Source organism: Lynx canadensis, chromosome E1, assembly GCF_007474595.2.
Source record: "Lynx canadensis isolate LIC74 chromosome E1, mLynCan4.pri.v2, whole genome shotgun sequence".
Lineage (NCBI taxonomy): Eukaryota > Metazoa > Chordata > Mammalia > Carnivora > Felidae > Lynx > Lynx canadensis.
Window position 1 is genome coordinate 18,356,179 of NC_044316.2, and position 18,780 is coordinate 18,374,958.

The 18,780-nt window shown below is 55.6% G+C and overlaps 1 protein-coding gene across 3 annotated transcripts; it reads right to left on the bottom strand.

Moving 5' to 3' along the window:
- Positions 1–925: 925 nt before the first annotated feature.
- LGALS9 (galectin 9) lies at positions 926–18,529 on the bottom strand. Of its 3 annotated transcripts, XM_030295131.1 has the most exons (11): positions 18,404–18,528; positions 12,349–12,440; positions 9,730–9,931; positions 8,518–8,628; positions 7,248–7,343; positions 5,499–5,534; positions 4,877–4,927; positions 4,294–4,335; positions 3,764–3,852; positions 3,471–3,633; positions 926–1,708 (listed from the first exon to the last, which is right to left on the bottom strand). In XM_030295131.1, exons 1-11 carry the CDS (start codon positions 18,440–18,442, stop codon positions 1,562–1,564), a joined length of 1,068 nt encoding a protein of 355 aa, XP_030150991.1. In that variant the 5' UTR covers positions 18,443–18,528; the 3' UTR covers positions 926–1,561. The 3 variants fall into 3 exon arrangements, with proteins under 3 accessions (XP_030150991.1, XP_030150992.1, XP_030150993.1); XM_030295132.2 differs by lacking the exon at positions 7,248–7,343 and having other exon boundaries at positions 18,404–18,526; XM_030295133.1 differs by lacking the exons at positions 3,471–3,633; positions 7,248–7,343 and having other exon boundaries at positions 1,630–1,708; positions 18,404–18,529.
- Between the last annotated feature and the right edge of the window lie 251 nt (positions 18,530–18,780).

Sequence of the window (18,780 nt, forward strand, 5' to 3'; positions counted from 1 at the left end):
CTCTCAAAAAATAAATAAATTAAAAAAAAAAAAAAAGAACTTAGCCAGGGGCTGAGGGGTGTGGGAAAATCCAGCTCCCAGTTTGGATTTGGCCTTTGCTTCATTGGTTCCTGGGCTCACTTCTCCCCTCCCCCTACTCAGATGGGGTGAGAATGGGACAAAAAGGGCACCCCAGCCCCCAGTGTCCCAGCAACGCACCTGAACGTGGTCAAGAATGCGGTCACCTAGACCAGTGCCTGTCCCCTCGGAGATGCACGCAAACCACCGGCGTCTTGTCACAACACAGACCGATTCTGGAAGTCTGCGGCAGGCCTGGGTTCTGCCTTCCTAATAAGCTCCCGGCTGCCGCCGGTGCTGCTGGTCCGAGGCCGATGCTCTGAGCCCCAGCCCGGTTCCAGAAGCACTGGATTCTTGATGGAGTCAGCAGGCTGAGTTGGCATCATGTGGGCACAGAACCGGCCTTCCTTCGCCGGCCCAGTCGTTGGTAGGGAGCCCCCCACACTGAGCCACTCTCCCCACTGTACCCTAACCCCGAACGCTGGGACCCACAGTGGAACGACACAGACAGGTGTCCACTTGAGTCAGCTTCTCCTGAGACCACACCCGCCACCTCCTCCCACTGGGACACAGGGGGCTGATAAGCCATCTGGCCTTCTGGCCCAGCCCTTGCAGTGTGAGTTTGCGGGGTTGGCCTGTTACCAAGCTTCCTGCATCACAGATTCCTGCCCAGGAGGCCCGAGCCCAACCTGCTTCGTCCCACCCACGTGGGGTATGTGAGGGACCCACTGGGAGTGGGTGTGGATGTCAGGACCCACCCCATCAGTGAACCCATGCTCTCTCCTCCCGTTGCCCTTGCCCAGAACTTCCCCAACTCCAGAGACTCCAGAATGTCTCAGACACATTCAATAACCACAGTGAGCCCATGCACAGGTGCCCATAAGCATTTGTCTTTCTTTGAAGGAGGCTGGGAAAGGACCTGCTGGCTGGTGGAGATCAGGGGAGCATCCTCAGGGTATCTTTCCAGGAGCAGGGAGGGTGGGAGCTGGGTGCAAGGCAAGGTCAAAGGTAGGAGAAAGGGGAGGGGCCCAGGACACAGCTTCCCACTAGAATGAAGGGCTTGGGGCTGAGGTGGAGTTGACGGGGGGGGGGGGGGGGGGGGGGCGGGGGGGGGCAGGGGGTAGGGAGTGTGACAGAAGGGCAGATGGGGTGCAGGCCTGGTCTGGGATCTTGGGTTCTCCCTTTCTGCCAAGGGGACTCAACATAGGGCTTAACCTGTGGGGACCACCCCCCTATCCTCAGACGGCAGGACTGGGGCGGCTGCTGGAACCCCAGGTACTGCTCTGAGGAAGGCGCCGCCCCCCACCCGCCGCCAGCTGCCCTCCTCCCCTCCAGGCTGGCTGCAGCCGGAAGCAGAGCCAGACAAGGACACAGTCTCTCCAGAAAAGTCCCCAGATCGTCAGGTGCCTGGAAAGGCCCGGGCAGGGACAGGGAAGGTGGAGGTGAGGAGCAGATCCGAACAGCAGCACGCCCCTTCCCTTACCCCCAGGGCCAGGGAGCCCGCCTATGTCTGCACATGGGTCAGCTGGATGTCACCCGCCACCTCCAGGCTGTTGATGGCAGGCAGGTTCTTCAGGCGGTGGCAGTATTCAAGCAGGTGCTGACCGTCCACGGACACCTTGAGGCAGTGGCCTTCACACATGATCCACACCTGCATGGAGACCACATTATTTGCACTCCCCTTGGAAAGTCCTCAACCCTAAATGCAGGCTCGTGTCTCCCACCACCTACCTGCCTTCCTCAAACATGAAGCAAGTCTCACGCCTGCCTTCAGCCCACCTGGGGGAGCCCACCCTTCCATCCACACACCTCCTGTTCTTCCCCTTGTGCCTTTACATACCCCGCTCCTCCTTCCTCTGTGCTCGCTGCGCTGCCCCCCTGCACCCATACAGGTGGCTTCTCCCCAACCAGCAAGCCTCCCCTGCCTCCTTCCCCCACCTAGTCAGATGCCCCTCAGGCCGTGTCGCCCACCCTACCCCCACTCTCCCACTGACCCCGAGCCTCTAGGGGTAGGAACACTGGCCTGTGCCATCCATGTCCCTAGTGGCCGGCACCCAGCCAGCCTCCATGCCTGCACCCCCGCAGTGCAGCCTCCTGACTTGTGCTTCCCACCCCACATGTGCTCCCGGAGGCAGCGAGACCACGTCTGTGAAAACGTCACCAGGACAGCTGACACTTCCGGCACACTTACTGTGCCCTGGGCACTGTCCTAAGCCTGTCACAGACATTATTTCATTTCATTCTAACATCTCTATGAGAGTGATATTTATTATTAGCCCCGTTAAAAACATTTTTCTGGTAACGTTTTTGAGAGAGTGCACACGCGCAAGCGGGGGAGGGGCAGAGAGAGAAGAAGACGCAGAATCTGAAGCAGGCTCCAGGCTGTGAGCTGTCAACACAACTGGGGCTTGAACTCACAAGCCACGAGATCACGACCTGAGCCAAAGTTGGACGCTGAACCCACGCGCTGAGCCACCCAGGCGCTCCATATTAGCCCCATTTTTTAGATGAGAAAACTGAGGCCCGGAGCAGTGAAGTCACTTGCTCAAAGTCACACAGCTACCTATGAATCCATGCATACTGCTCTCTGGCTTGAAACATAACAGCACGCTGCACTGAAATCCAAACTTCTTCCCACAGCTCTCAAGGCCCTACGTCAGTCACCTCCAAGCCTGGGTGAGGAGTATCATGGCATATTTTAAGATAAGATGTCCAGGCTGGGATGGGGCCAGGTGAACCGAATGCGTAGGTGGGGCCGAGAACACCTGCCCTGTGTGATCGGTCCTCCAGCCTCACCACCCACACCTTTCTGTTGTCACTTTAGCCAGAAGCCCCTGGCCTCCCTGTCCCTAGACAGACCATGCCCCTGACTCTACCTTTGCGGGAATAGCTGCCCCCTCTGCCGCCCACCAGGAATGCCCCCTCAGATCTTTGTGAGGTGGGCTTCTTCTGAGGTCTCAGCTGCACCAGGGCCCCCTCTGACAGCTGTCCCCATCAGGGGCAGCGTGGCCCCTGCCCCAGGGCTCACTCGATCCCATTAGTCTGTTTCGCTCTCTGCACAGACCAGTTGTTATTTCCAATGACCTGTCCAGGATTGTTGAATGAGTGAGAGGTAAATGACCCATGCTTGGGCCCCACCTGGCACTTACTGGCTGTGTGACCTCAGGCGAGTAACCTGCACCTGTGAGCCTGTCCCTTCACTGGCGAGCAGAGGCACCGCCACCCACCCTATGTGTGACAGTACGAGGAAAACAGTAATAGCAGCCATCTGTGGGGCACGTTCTGTTCTTCTAGGCCCAGGCTTCACCCCAGAGGCCTCAGCTCCCACATCTTTCAAGGTGCCCCCAGATGCCCTCCACACCCTGCTTTGTTTTCCCGTTGACCCCCTCTGTGCTCCGGCCGCGGCATCTTACCGAGAAGCTCTGGCCTCGGACAAAAGGCATTTTTCGGGGCAGGCTTCGCTCCTCGGACCCCCAAGAGCCGTTGACCTGTGTGTTGCGGACCACGGTGTTCTCGTCGAAACGGGGGTTCAGGTGGAAGGCGATGTCACTCCCACAGCGCAGGTTGATGTGGAACCTGGGCATGGGCAGCTCCCATGAACCTCTTCTGCCCACTGAGCTCTGAGTCCCTACCCCTCCCAGCCTGCCCAGAGCCAGGGGGGGATGACCAGAGGACCTTGAGAGCCTTCTTGAGGGCCCTGGCTTACCTCTGGGCACTGGGCAGGACGGTGCCAGACACGATGATGCTCTTGGAGGGGTACAGCCCACCCGGGATGGAGGTGAAGAAAGGCATCGACTATCAGGAGGAGAGGGGACAGGTCAGTCGCAGGGGGGGCTTTGTGCCAATTTCCATGAATATGGACTGTCAGCTGAGTTTGACGGCCACTTCTGAGAGTAATATATTTTCAAGAAAGAACTCCATAATATCCTTACTTGGTTCAGTAAATGCCAACGGAAAACTTTCCAGCATTGCTCAAAGTAACGGGCTCAAGTTGTCATGAAAAGAGCTTTGGCCGGATGCCATAGGATGCTTGGGCTGAGGGGAAGGCCCTAGCCTATGCTCATGTCGAAGGGACAGTTTTAAAGGTGACAGCTCCTTTCAACAGCCTTTTAATTCACTTGGATGTTTTCAGAACATTAGTTACTAAAGGGTTGCCTTAATTTTGTAAGCTGCCCCTCACCTCCCACCCTGCCCTACTTGAACAAGGCGTCCGCCCCTCCCAGAGAAACCACTTACGTAGGTTGGGTTGGGGTACGCCATAGGTGGGATGACGGGGTTCTGTTGAAAGAGACCAGGAAGTTTGGTTTGGGAGTGCACACCCACATCGGACCCCCACATTCCAGAGGCCCCTGGCCTCTCGGCTTCGCCTTCCTTCTCAAGTCAGCCTTGGTGAAACTTCTTGCCATGTTCCCTGACATCATGGCCGCCTGCCTGCAGGTAGCCACACTAACTCCAGGCCTCCCATCTGATTTGTGCCCATGGCGGGAGAAGCAGCAGCAGCTTAAGCCTGTGACCCGCGGTGACATGCCAGGGGCTTGTCCTCAGGACGCAGAGTCTCATACCCACATGCTGGGACCGCTGCACTCCCCTCTCAGTGACAGCAGGACCAGGTTTTTTGCTGGTCTCTGAGAAACCCGCTCCAGAATCTTTGCCATCCCCAGGGGCATTTTACTCATGTGCCTCCTGAGCAGAAGGCCCAACCCCCCAAAACTCTATCCTCTTTGCTGCACTTCCTTCCTGCCTCTGGGACTAGAGAATTCAGTCCTTGGTGAAGGGGCACACGGTGGGGCCGTGATCTGACCCGAGCTTTCAAACTTACAGGGAACATCTGTCCGGGGGCGCTCTGCATGGTGTGGATGACAGTTTGAGTCTGGAAGAAAGAAATCCAGATTTGAACCGGCTCTCCGCGGCGTCAAGACCACCAGCTGCCACCAGAGGGCATCACTTAACCCCCTATGAGGTGACTCCATCTTGAGCGTGTAAGCAGCCCAACGGCCCCCGCCAGATCCCCCAAAACTGGCGGATGGAGGGGTATCTTCTCTCAAGGGGGTGAGGTAGGGGCAAAGGTTTCTTCTACTTGGAGAAGAAATATGGCTGCGCTTGTGGCCTGTGGCTCGTCTTTCTCCTCAGGGGACTTTATGTGGCACAGCCTCGCTTTACGAGAGGAACGAGTGGATGTGTGGCCTCGGTCTCCTGTGGCCGCTCACAGAAAAGGGCAGGGGCTTGAGCAGACAGGGGGCAATTCAAGGTGTTTCCCAATTCACGAGGGCCAGCCAACCCCCTTGCCCTGGTTCCACCCTCCCCCCCACCCCCCCACGACAGCCAGGCAGACGGCCCGGGGTGGCCTCCCCGTGGGAGAGGCCCGGTGCCCAGCCTGCCTCCTCCTTTGAACCCACCGGAAGAAGCAAAATTAAGAGGATGGGAGAAATCCAGAGACTTACAATGGGAGCTGCGTTGGCCTGCCAAATGCCTGGAGACTGAAGGGGAGGAGAAAAATCAAACAGTAGACGTTGGTGTTTCACGAGGGTGAGACACTGGTGGCAAGTGGAGTGAGAAATGCCTCCCCAGACTCACGCTCACCTCCTTCCTGCTCCCTAGCAAGCCTTCCAGAGCGAGCCTCCCCCACCATCCCAGGCCCACTGGGGTTGGGGGGTACAGTCAGGGTTGGGGGTACGGTCAGATTGGGGAACATCCACATTGGCTCCTCCAGAGGGAGAAGAGGATGGGTCGCAGAGAGACCATACAGCTTCCCTTCCCTCCCCGAGGCAAAACCACTACTTCCGGTGCCCTATTTCATCCGTAAGGTCAACCATTTAGTGAAGGCCGGCTGTGTGCCAGGCTCTGGCTTTGGCACTTTTACAAGGGAGGCACCCTCGGCTCCTGTTTCGCTAGGGAGGCAGCTGGGTCAGAAAGGTTAAGCAACTTGCCCAAGCTCCTCCCAGTAGTAAGTGATAAAATCCAAACTGCTACTCGGTTTTGGCTGATTGTATCTACCACACCCCGTCGTCCCCAGGCCAGAGCCAAAGTCGGGCTGCCCCGCAAGACTCCCTGAAGCTTGCCTGGTCCTGAAGTCAGCGGGGCGCGAGGCGCATGCCCTGTCTGTACCGCGATAGGCCACAGAAAGCCTGGGTAGAGAGGCACCCCTTCCTCAGCCCCCGCTGCTCCAGTGCTCGAAGGAGGGGCCAGGCCATGCTTCCCTTCCTGTCCTAGACCCTGTCCCCACCCAGCAGACCGTTCTTGCCCTGGCTGGTCTCCCCTTCTGCTGGCTGTGCAAACCACACTCCACATGCACCGAGCCCCTACTGCTTGCCCAGATGCTAGGCTAAGTGCTGGAGATACACAAATGAACGACCCACAGTCCCAGCCCACAAGGGGCTTGTGGGTGTAGGGAAGGAGGGGGTGGAGGGACAGGGACAGATACATAGGCACAGTTACAACAGGACATGGTAATTGGCATAGCACAGATATATACAAAGTCCATGGGGACACTGGGGTGGGGGGGGACATCCAACGATGTTTCAAGCAGCAAAGATGCCCTTGAAGGGTGACATTTAAGCAGAGCAGTGAAGGGCTGTTAGAGGTTGGCTGGGGCTGAGGTGGCCCAGGGTGTTTTCAGCACCAGGATTGCAGGTGCAAAAAGCATGTGGCCCCAGAGAACCTCAAGTGAGCAGTGGAGCCTGCCTAAGCTTCATGGGGGAAGGGGTGTGGCCAGGAGGTGGGCTGGGGAAGGGGTGTGGCCAGGAGGTGGGCTGGGGCAGGACTGGGGTGGGAGCAGGGTGGTTTCTGCACATCCTGCCAGGAATTTAAAGCTTTATTTAGAAGGGTTTGCAGCCTTTAGGATTTTTAAGCAGGGAGAGGACGCAGTCGCATTTGGGTGTAGGGAGGTCACTGCCGCAGTGAGGGGGGTGAGTGGGGAACTAGAGCCCGGTCCTTGTAGTCAAGGGTCAGACGGCCTGGCCCAAGAAAGGCAGTGGCTTCGGGAGGGAGAGGTGTGGGTGCAATGCAGGCATACTAAGGAGGGGAAGGAAGGCCGACTCCCAGGTCCCCAGCTCTGGGCCAGGTGGTGTGATGGAGACAGGGAAGCTTTGGGTAGGCATCATGGGGCCCGCCTGCTGGAACCAGCCTCTCGGAGCCTCTGTCCTTCCTGATGAGCGCTCGCTCGGCCTCCAAGGCCTCCACATTGAACTCACTTTTGGCTTTCGCCCTTTGGGCCTGGGTGGGAAACAGGCAGTCTGGGAGAACTGCACCGTGGAGAAGGCAGGCTGCATAGGGGTTGCTCGCATGTTCTGTTAAAACAAAAGGCACCAAGGCATGAAGAGAAGCATTCATGGAGCCAAGGAAGCTCAGACAGGCAGGGGCCTGGGCCAGAGGGAGGAAGCCAGGCAGGCCGGGGAGGGTGTTCAGGATCATGCAGAGAGGCAGAGGGAGGATTCGGCTCCAGTGAGGGACAGCAGGCCAGTGAGCTCCTGCCCCACCCTCCCCCACCCTCCTCCATCTTTCTCCTTCGCCCTCCCTTCCCCTCCCCTGCTCTCTTCCCCAGGCCCGTGGGGAAAGAGTTGGGTAGGGAGGGAATGTGAGAGATTAGGACGAGAGAGAGAGGAGCTTGGACCCATGGAGGGCCTGCTGTGTGCTTTTCTCATCTCAGGGAGCACCAGGACCAAAAATGGTGACAGCGGTCCCCCTCAGCCTCCTGGGGCCCTGAGGGAACATGCACCCAGCATACCCCATCCTCCCAGTTTTCAAAAAAGCCAGAAATCCTGGCTTTTTTTTCCTCACCTTTTTTTCCCCCCTTTAATTGTGGTGACACATGTGTGAATTTACCATCTCAACCAATTTTAAGTGTATGGTTCCAGCGGCATTAAGTACATTGGCACTGTCATACATCCGTCACCACCACCCACTTCCAGAATGCAAAACTTCTTCTCCTGGCCTTTTAGATGCTGGCAACACGTTCGAAAATGTTGACACACGGAGAGGGGCCAATAGACCCTGGCGTGGGCCCAGGCAGGCCGTCTTGTGAGCTCACTGAATTCACCCAATAACTCATGGGGCAGCAGTGGCTACGCCCCTTCCACAGATGGGGAAACTGAGGCTGGGAGAGGCACAGTTGCTTCTGTAAGATCTCACAGCTGGTGATAATGGCAGAGCTAGGCATCTGAGCTAGATTCAGTTGGATTCCCAAGCCTGGGTTCTTTCTAGAGCCACGTGGCCTTCTAAGCATGGTGGAAATAGAGAGTGACAGAGAGCAGTGGCCAGAGTGTCTGGGAGACTGAGACGAGGGTTCTGGACAAAGACAGTGAGTAACACAGAAGGACAGGACAGGGGAGCTGGAGGTGTGCTCCCAGAGTCACCTGGGTAGGACATTGGCTGCTACCATTGGGCCCTCCCAGCAGGGCCTACGTGCAGCTAGACTGGGCCCTGCACTCAGCCCTGAGACAGGTGCCAAAGGGACATTCTGACCTGGAAGCCGATGTAGGACAGGTGCACAGCACCGCTGATGGAGAGGGTGTCCACGCGGTGGAAGGGCACGCGGTGTGAGTACTGCACAAAATGGCTCCCATTCACTGTCACCTGTGAAGACAAGTGCATATTCCAGAACAGTGGTCTCAGGCCAGGGCGGGGGACCTGAACCCCTGCTCCCAGGAATTAAGACCTGTGTTTGTTTTTCACATCTGTCCCCCAGGGGTCAGGGACACCAGGCTTCAGAGCTGTGCCAGTTGTAAGAACATGGCCTATGATCCAAAGTGCATTGGAACCCAGTCCCTACTGGGCTCTACTGGGCTTTTTAGTTCTTACAGTCATTTGTTTATTGCAATCAGTTTACCTTTTTTTTTTTTTTATGTCTTTTAATGTTTATTTTTGAGAGAGAGAGCATGCACCGGTGGGGGAGGGGCAGAGAGAGAGAGAGAGAGAGGGAGACACAGAATCGGAAGCAGGCTCCAGGCTCCGAGCTGTCAGCACAGAGCCCAACGTGGGGCTCGAACTCACGAACCATGAGATCATGACCTGGGCTGAAGTCGGATGCTTAACCAACCGAGCCACCTAGGTGCCTCAATCAGTTTATCTTTCTAATGTTAGCTCATTGAGGTGTTTAAATATGCATAAGCATGTTCATGGGGAGCAAGGGAGAGGCAGGTTGTACACTGAGGGGACGGGAACATCCATGCTCGCACAGAGAAGGACAGACACGGGGACACTCACCCCCCACCTGTCTCCCAAGCCCAGAGACACTACTCTGCTTACGTAATTTGCAACACTATGTAAAACTAAGCCATTGGCGGAACCCGGACAAAGGCTGCAACAATATTAGCAAAAACCAAACGTTAGCAGGGACCTGCAGGGGAGGAAAGCCTACAGCAAAGGAATGGAATGAACTAGAACTTTAAAGACCCGCAAGGCCCAAAAGCGCCACGGTGATTTACCTAGTTCCTATTTCCTGAGTAAAAGTGGCAACAGGTATCCCTGTAGATGTGCAGGTGAAGGTGTGTGAGCAGACTGTGGCCATCGCTAACTTTCTTACAAGGCAAACGTCCTGCCATCTGTATAATGGCATTGCTCACGTGACCATTTAAAAGCTCACGTGACTTCTGATGGCTGCTCACCGCACCTGATAGGGCCGGGAGGGAGGGGAAGGAGGCGGTGGGAAGGCGGGCGAGGGGGGCTGCTTCTCACCTTGAAATTGTAGCTGTCCACCAGGAAGCAGAGCTCAAATGGGTTCCCCATCTGGAAGGGCATATGCATCTTCCTCTCCTCTGGCCCCCAGCATCCGTTCTGCTTTGTGTTGCAGACCACATACCCGCCCTCTTCGAACCGTGGGTTGAAGTGGAAGGCAATGTCATTGTCGCTGGGGCCAGAATGAAAGTTCACAGCAAACCTAGGCAGAAAGAGATTCCGAAGCCTGGTTTATTGCCAAGTGGGGGGAGGGGGGCTCACGCCCTTGACTTGGTCTGTCTGCGAACTTGCATACAACCTGCATGGCAGGTTTGGACCCATCCTTAGTTTGTTGCCATCCTCTCTGTCCACCTAGCTTGGACTTCGTGTGTGTTTGTGCAATTGTTGCATGCTGCCCTTACGGTATGACTTTCTAAAAATACGTAGAACACGGGTAAACAAAAATAGTGGACGCTTTCACGCCAAGTGGATACTCGGAGGCCAGCCCCCATCAGCTCAGTTGGGAAAGAAGAAAACCGATTCAAAGGTGATGCAGAATTGAGGGAATAGGCCTCCAGTGCTGGTTTCTAAGGCACAGAGTAAGTAGTAGCTCTCTGTCTCTCACTGGAGGTTGGCGTGCGTCCCACACATGACGTGCGGAGTGGTGGCCCCGAAGTCAGCAGGTCTGGACCCAGACCCCAGCTCTACACTGCTCGTCATTTGTGACGGTTCTGAGCCACGCTACCCTCAAGTCACCATCACCAGGGAGGTGAGTTACTTCCTTTGGGGATGCTTAATGAGGCGGTGTTCTGGAAAGCCCCACCCAAGTCCATTTCCATTCCTGCCTCTCTCCTCGGAAGCAGCCTCTCACTATCAAAACTGCCTTTGGGTACAGCCTATGGCTCCGAGGTGAGGGATTAAAACGAAGAACCTTCCAAGGAGCCTGGTTCCCAGAAGGGGCACAGTAAACATTTGTTCAGTCTCTTCGCAGACAGAGCTCCCTCAGGTCCTACAACCAAGTTCCAGCCTGAGGCTCTCCTCCGAGGCGTCTCTGTCCGCAGCCTTCCCTGAGCTCAGGGCACCAGCGTGGTCCGCCGCCTGCTTCTCGGGGTCACTCCGGTCTCCCCAGCTAACGCACAGTGCTCTCCTGTCACCCACAACCCCCACAGTGCCGGGCTCGGCACCAAGCCCCGAAGCGGCCCTTGAGAGTCATTCTATTAAATTCCTGCAGAGGCCGCTTGATTTCTTGCTGGAGGAGCTCTTAGAAAATTTCTGCCTCGGGGCCCCTGGTTGGCTCAGTCAGGTAAGCGTCCGACTTCGGCTCAGGTCACCACGTTACAGTTCATGGGTTCGAGCCCCACGTCGGGCTCTGTGCTGACAGCCCAGAGCCTGGAGCCTGCTTCAGATTCTGTGCCTCCCTCTCTCTCTGCCCCTCCCCCACTCATGCTCTGTTTCTGTCTCTCAAAAATAAATAAATGTAAAAAAAAAGAAAAGAAAACGAAAGCGAAAACTCCTGCGTGCAGAAGCTTTGCAGGAAGAAGTGGGACAGTCTCTGTTAGACAGGATGGGAGTAGAAAGCCATCCTGGTGCCAGGGGAGGGGTAGGCAGAGGGAGAGGGAGAGAGAAAGAAGGGAAGTTCAGAGGTGAGGTCCCGAAGTTCCCTGCTGGCAGGGTTTAGGGGGATCCTGGTGCCTCCCTTCCCTCAGAGTCTCCTGGGGGCGCTCAGGGCTCTGGGACAAGTCCCACGGTCAGCGCGACCATGTCCACCTGGCAGGGAAACGGTGGCGGAGGAAGTCATCTAGAGTCTAGATGCCAAGCTGAGGTAGGGCCCGGCCTGGGAGCGACGTGAAGGTGGGTCCAGGAGGTCCCAGAACCCGTGCCAGGTGGTGAGAGAGAGGACCACAGTGAGCAAGAGACATTGGGGATTGAGGCAGAAAGGCTTCCGAGAGAGGCCGCGGGTCCAGACGGGCTCCCGTGGGCACCGTGGACGTCAGGAAACAGCCCCCATGTACACAGGCCCCGTGCAAAGTGGGCGAGAAGCTGGACCGCAGCAGAGGCCAGCCAAGGCCGCCCGAGCTTCCAAAGGGCCTCCAGCCTCTGAGAAGTCGAGTGCCTCCCCGCCTCCCTGTTCCCAGAAATCCCTCCTTGGGAAGGGGGGGGGGGTGGTGGGAAACAGCACTTAAATGGTGTTTGTGTTTTGGATTGACTTAGTATTTTCCAGAAAAGACCTTGACACTGAAAGCGACTTGCATTTGATGGCAAGTTTCAATATTTCTGTATCAGCCAGATGAGGGCTCCAAAGTACTTAAGGGCAAGTTCAGGAAATAAAGGAAGTGATATTTTTGCCACTCAGTTATGGTGTAGAAAGTTCGATCCCAGAACAAAATCATCTGCTTCTGGGCTGGCCTGCCTCCCTCCTTAAACTATGAGCTCCTGTCACCCCGATGTCTATGGGGAATCTCTGTTAATGGTGGCCAGACGCTACGAGCAGATGACGGTGGTGTCACACAGATCACCCGGGATCCCCGGAGCCAGGTGCAAGCGGCTCCGAGGGTGTAGGGCGAACCCACCTGAGCTGACAGGGGCCACGGTTTGCCAAGGGGTGAGTCTAGAGAGAAAAAAAAAAACAGTTCTAGGTACCTGGTTCCATTGTAGTAAAGAACGTTCCCAGTGAGAGTGATTTTAAGTCCATCCTGGAGACCCCCCTGGATTTTCCCAGAGAAGGGGATGATCTGTAGGGAGAAGAGGCAGGTCAGTCAGTGGGCCCACCTCCGTCTGGTCCCCCCAGCACTTGCTAGAGGCGCCTGGGTGTGCCAGCCTCATGGATCCTCCGGGCCTGTGAGGGAGCAGATCTGAGTCCAGATAGTTCCACACACATTCCAAGATTGTGACAGGGAGGCTCTGGGGCTCTGAGACGACGTGATGGGGTGCTGGCCTCCCTTGAGAGTCTGAAAGTGACAACTGCTAAGAGGAAGTAACATGTACATGGCCCCGAGATGGGAAGGAGCCAGTGATGGGAGGAAGGAGTGATGGGAGCGCTGGACCCCAGGTCAAGCTCCTAGCAAAGGCCCCAGAGCCCTGGCTGGGGACTCAGGAGGCCCAAAGGACCAAAAGAGACCACCCATTCTAGAGGATAAACCTTCCACTTGCCTGACAGGTCCAGGAAGAACGCATCCTCCCCTGCTCCTGCCCTCCCCACCCATAGAACCATGGTGACCATGACCTTTGCCCTTCTAGCCACCTCAGGTAGCGCCTCTCCTCAGATGCTCTCTGCAGCCATGAGGCAGCCCCCTCTTCTACTTCTGCTTTTTCGGCTCCCCGTTCCTTTCCGCAGGCCCTCGGCAGCCTCCGGAGTCCTCCTCCTAGGGCCCCTCAGCACCAGCTTTGTCAAATTCTCATTCCTGGGCCACTTTAAAGGACCAATGGTTATGGTGAAGCACGCCTCCTTTCAGAGCCAGACGTACTCCAGGTCTGAATGCTAATTCTTTGGCTCATTACCTGAGTGGCCTTGGGAAGCTTATTGAACCTCTCTTTGCCTCAGTTTCCTCATCTGTAAACAGAGGGATAAATCCCCCCCTTCTGTGTCAGTTTGATGATTAAGAAAAAGTCTGCGGAAGAAGCTGGCACCTAGCAGGTGTCTCTCTACCGCCCCCCTTCTTCGATGTTGGACTCTCTGAGTGAAACCCCCAAACTGGTTATTTCTCAACTGTCAAAGCCTAACTCCAGAATCCCTCTTAACTAATGTGGTTGTATAACCTGCATTAGACTGGGAGAGACATCTAGCTCCCCGTCAATTTTCACACTTAAGTTGTTCACACCTTCTCTAACTTCTCCCCTAGGTCAGTTCCTTGCAAAAATGAAATGCTTACAGGAGCCAGGCCGGTGATATGTGTGAGTGAGATATCCAGGTAAGGCGATAGGTGAGAGGGACTGGAGGTGAGTATTACAAACTAGATGTCGCCTCCCTCATCTAACAGGGCAGTGTGCGTTCAGCTCTAACCAGTGATCACCACCCATGCCCTGTGCCGGCAGAGCTCCCAAATTTTTAGAAGACAGAAATCTGGATTTTCTTTTCTGTAAAACTTTCTAAGTTCTGGGGGGAGAATTCTTTAAAAAGGATTTTGGGGGCACCTGGGTGGCTCAGTTGGTTAAGCGTCTGGGGCTCTTGGTTTCGGCTCAGGTCAGGGTCGTGCAGTTCACGAGATCGAGCCCCCAGTCGGGCTCTGTGCTGGCCTCGCGAAGCCTGCTTGGGATTCTCTCTCTCACCCTCTCTCTCTGCCTTTCCCCGCGTGTGCTCTCTCCCTCTCTCAAAAATAAATAAGCATTAAAAAAAAAAAGAGAGAGAGAGAGGGGCACCTGGGTGGCTCAATCAGTTAAGCATCTGACTTCTGCTCAGGTTATGATCTTGCGGTTTGTGAGTTTGAGCCCCATGTCAGGCTCTGTGCTGACAGCTCAGAGCCTGGAGCCTGCTTCGGATTCTGTGTCTCCCTCTCTTTCTGTCCCTCCCCTGCTCGTGCTCTTTCTCTCTCTCAAAAACAAATACACATTAAAAAAAGAGATAGAAAAGAAAAAAATACTCCTGGCAAGCATGCGTCCTTCACTTAAGCACATTCACACTAAAGTGTGAAGAACTAAAAGCAGAGTGTGGTTAGGTGGGTTTATCAGCGCACAGAAGGGAGGGTGAGATCGTGGGGACGGGGCAGCACAGGTTAATACTAAGCAACGATGTCCCCAGAAAGGTTTTGAGCTTTCAATGTGTCTTAAATGGTGTCCCCAAATTCCGAAAACCAAGATTATTTTAAATTGAGTACAACTTTGCAGACAAGGCTATTCAACTGCAGCATTGTAACAGCAGAGGATTGGAAAGAAAAGTTCAGCAAGAGGATGATGGTGAAGTAAATGGGTTCGATGTAGCCTCCCCAAAAAAAGGAAGAGGAAGAAGGGGATTCTTTGAGAACTGATACGAAATGACCCCATTTGTAGAAAAAACATGGGTGGGAGGCCATATACATGCATTTACTTATTGATGAGGGAGTAGAAGGCAAGCTGGCAGGTCTCAAACACTGCCCTCCCCCCACCTCCCCGCCCCCACCCCGTGGGATATGTGTGATATTCCTCAGGGACTCCTGGCTGCCTAAGAACAAAGGAAAAGGAAAAAACTAATGATTAACTGATAGAGATCATAGTCACCCTCCATCACCCTCCACAGTGATGTAGGGAACACAGGCAGAAGGAAATGGCAGATAAAACTAAATTTCCTTATAACCTGCAGCCCATTGACGAATACTTGAGGCTGGCGGAGTGAAATGTTTCTCCAGAGACTCCCTACTGTCTTGCTAGAGGGAAGAACAACCTTAGCTGGACAATACGTAGGCCTCCAGTATCCCATGAGTCTCTAGCATTTGAAAATCTCAGTGGAAACTTCCCCTGGACTCTACCTCCCCCAACCCCATAGTATATAACAGATGTCTCTTCATAGTCCTGGGGCAACAACTCCTGCCCGCAGATCCTGTCCCCGTGCTGCCATAAAATCACCTTTCTGCACCAAAGACGTCTATGGGAATTCTTTCTTGGCCGTCGGCTCCAGACCCCACGAACCCCACTGTCACCCCCAAAACCTCATCTCCTATTATGCATAGAATATCTGTGGATGGATTCAAAGAAACTGACAATACTGGCTGACTCCGACGAGGTCCGGTGGGTTGAATAATTACTACGCCTTCCCCGCTGCCCCAAACGTCTACGTTCCAATCCCTGGACTTTGTGGCTCCCGTATGTCACCTTATGAAGCAAATGGGGATTTGAAAGATGTGATTCAGTTACAGATCTTGAGATGGGGAGTTTATCCTAGATTATCTGGGTGGACCCAATGTCATCACAGGGACCTCAAAGAGAGAGGCAGGAGAACAGAGTTAGTGGTAGGAGGTGTGACAACAGAAGCAAGAAGCTGCTGGCCGTGAAGATGGAGGGAACCCCAGCCGCGGTAGGCAGGCAGCTTCCAGAAGCTGGAGAAGGCGAGGAGAGCTTCTCCCCTGAAGCCTATATTTTTGGATTCTGCCCTCCAGAACTGTAAGAGAACAAATCTGTATCGTTTTAGGCCTGGTGGGCCAAGTCTGTTGTGGAATTTGGACCCATGCACGCGCATGAGAGAGAGAGAGAGAGAGAGAGAGAGAGAGAGAGAGAACTCTTGGATTTATGGTCCCAAAGACGTGCCTCCTTGTGGTAACAGCTCTCCTACTGGGCAAGTCACTTGATCTGTTTGTGCCCCAGGTCCCTCCTCAGGACAGTGGGACAATAGCACCAACCTGACCGTGTTCGTGAGAGGATTTGATGAGATGCCACACACTGCCACACACGAAAGCCCCTTGGTTCACAGGCCTTTGACAATGGCAGCTGTTTGCATCAGGACGTGACTCCGCTGGGTCAGAACTTGCTCTCGGCTCCTGGCTGTGCCTGGAGGCTGAGGACTTTCTCCTCCTCTTCTGATCCGGAAGAACCAGGCTCTACCTGCCGGCCTCGGCAGCTGCCTTCTGGAGGAGGCCCAGGGTCACCAGAGGGCTCACTGGTGGGAGGTGGCGGGAGGCTTTCGGCCAAAGGGAGCCATTGCCCTACAGGTTCTGAGGCCCCTCTGGTGGCTGACCTTCCTTCCCTGTTACCTCATTATCCACTCTGAGTGCCACTTTTACAGAGGAAACTGAGGCACAAAAGATTTGGCAGTTTGCCCAAGGCCACTCAGCTGGTGACAAGCATGGGGTCTGAATCCCAGCACACGGCTGGTCAGGTGAGGCATGTGGGGAGTGGGCAGGAGACGGGGGGCCAGGTTCCCAAGGTGGCCCTCATGGCGTTTGGCTCCTCAGAACAGCTGGGCCGCGGGACCTTCCTGCCACCCTTGGGAGGAAGCAACGTTCCCACGGCTGGACGTCAGAGGGCCACTTGGGAGAGGGCACCCTTGTGGGACGGGCAGGTTTTCCTGGTGCCTGTGGGGACTGCACCCATCCTCTTTCTCGTTCGGACTCCAAGGCCCTGTTTTTTTTTTTTTTTTTTTTTTAATTTTTTTTTTCAACGTTTATTTATTTTTGGGACAGAGAGAGACAGAGCATGAACGGGGGAGGGGCAGAGAGAGAGGGAGACACAGAATCGGAAACAGGCTCCAGGCTCCGAGCCATCAGCACAGAGCCCGACGCGGGGCTCGAACTCACGGATCGCGAGATCGTGACCTGGCTGAAGTCAGACGCTTAACCGACTGCGCCACCCAGGCGCCCCTCCAAGGCCCTGTTTTAACTCACTGTTGCCCGCAGGAAGATTCTCCTTCTCCTCTGAAACCCTCGAATGCAAGGATTGGCAAGTAAAAACTAGCCACCAGAATCATGAAATGTCGGGGCCTGTGAGGATCTCTGGGATCTCTCATCTGATGGAGAATGAGCCCGAAGTGACACATTTTGACACTGAGAGCCCCATGGAGGGCCAGCTAACTGGAGCCAGGCCCAGCTTCCTCCAGCGACACCTCCCCTCCCCCCACCCCTGCCCCGCAGCCTCTGTCAGGCTGTCAGCCCAGCCCCTCCGGAAGCTCTTGGCCAAGGCCCAGAGGGGCTCCTAGGAAGCCTCCTGGGCCCTGCTGCTTGCCTGCCTTCCCCTGTTAATTGCTCTCTCTCTGTGGGCACCTCTCTCTTCTGGGGGTAAGTCAAGGCACCTCCCTTAGTTGCCACTTATCATCTGGGGACATTTGGCAAGTGGCCTCAGCTCCTCTGTTTCCCACGTCTGATGTGGGGGTCGTAAGACTCACCGGGTTTAAACAAGGCCACGGGCAGACGGAGTCTACTCTCATGTGGCCAAAGGTTGGAGGGAGCCCCCTGGGCCCCGCTCTGCAGGGACAGCCCCACTCCCCTCTCGTTCCCAAGATGGCCCCTCTGCACACACCCTTGGCCTGCCTCTGCCTTGCTAACTCACCCCTCAGGGAGCAGACACCTCCCCCGGAAAGCGTCCCCTGCTGCCTCCAGACTCCTAATATTACAAAACACTTCCAAAGCCCCCTCCCTACGGTGTGCCAGGCACTGTGGCCACACTTTAGATATGCTACCTCCCTAATCCTTACCCAACCCTGGGAGGTGAGCCCGAAGATGATCCCCTTTTACAGACGTGGAAATTGAGACCCAGAGAGGTAAAAGTAACTTGCCTGAGGCCCCCCAGCTAGTAAAATGGCTGGACCCAGGGAGGCCATCTCCAAAGTAAGCGCCCTTAACCTCCGCGCTGGGCTGTTTTCCTCCCCCGGGAGCCCTGGTCGCTGCCCCGTGAACATACAAACCATCACTCTTCTCGTTATTATGCCTGCCTCCCCCCTCTTCCCCCTCCCCGCACTTCCCGCACCTAGGACATTTGTCGAAGAGGCATGAATCCCTAGGACGGGCTCCCAGGGGAGCTCCGTGAACCTTTGTCAGAGGCATGAATCCTGGTGGTTATCAGCCCACCAGTCCAGTCCGGAGATGCAAGGGAGACCGGCATGGGGTGTGCTGGGACTGCCCCTCCTGGCTTTCTGCTCTTTGCCTTGTGTCCTCTTTGGGACACCTGCCCTCCGCCTGCTGCAACCCACGGGTCATTTCCCCACAGACCCAGCGCTGTTTCCTCCTGGCGGAGGCGGCCGGCTCAGCCGGGGCCAGCCCATGCCAGCACCAGCCATGCCCTCAGCCCCAGAACTCACCGGGTTCACGTAGGGAGGCTGGGAGCTGCTTAAGGCCATCTCTCCACTGCCCGTGTGGCCCTTGCTGCTCTCCACGGCCAGCCAGGCAGTCAGTTCTCTGCACTGGGAGGAGATAACCAGGAAATAGAAAGTGAAGCAAACCTACAGTTACTCAGTAGGGAGGAGCCAGAGGCAAGAGGAAGTGGTCTGGAGAAAAAGAGAAAGGGAGGGTGTTGAGGGAGGGCTGGGGGTACACTGAGGGAGGAGGGAGCAGACACTCCTCACCTCAGTGACCTTTGCCCTTCCTCTCTCCTGTGCTCCACTCCAACAAACCACTTGTGTTTGGTTCAGACAGATTCAAAGAGCCTGACTTCACTGACATAGCAAGTTTCTAGAGG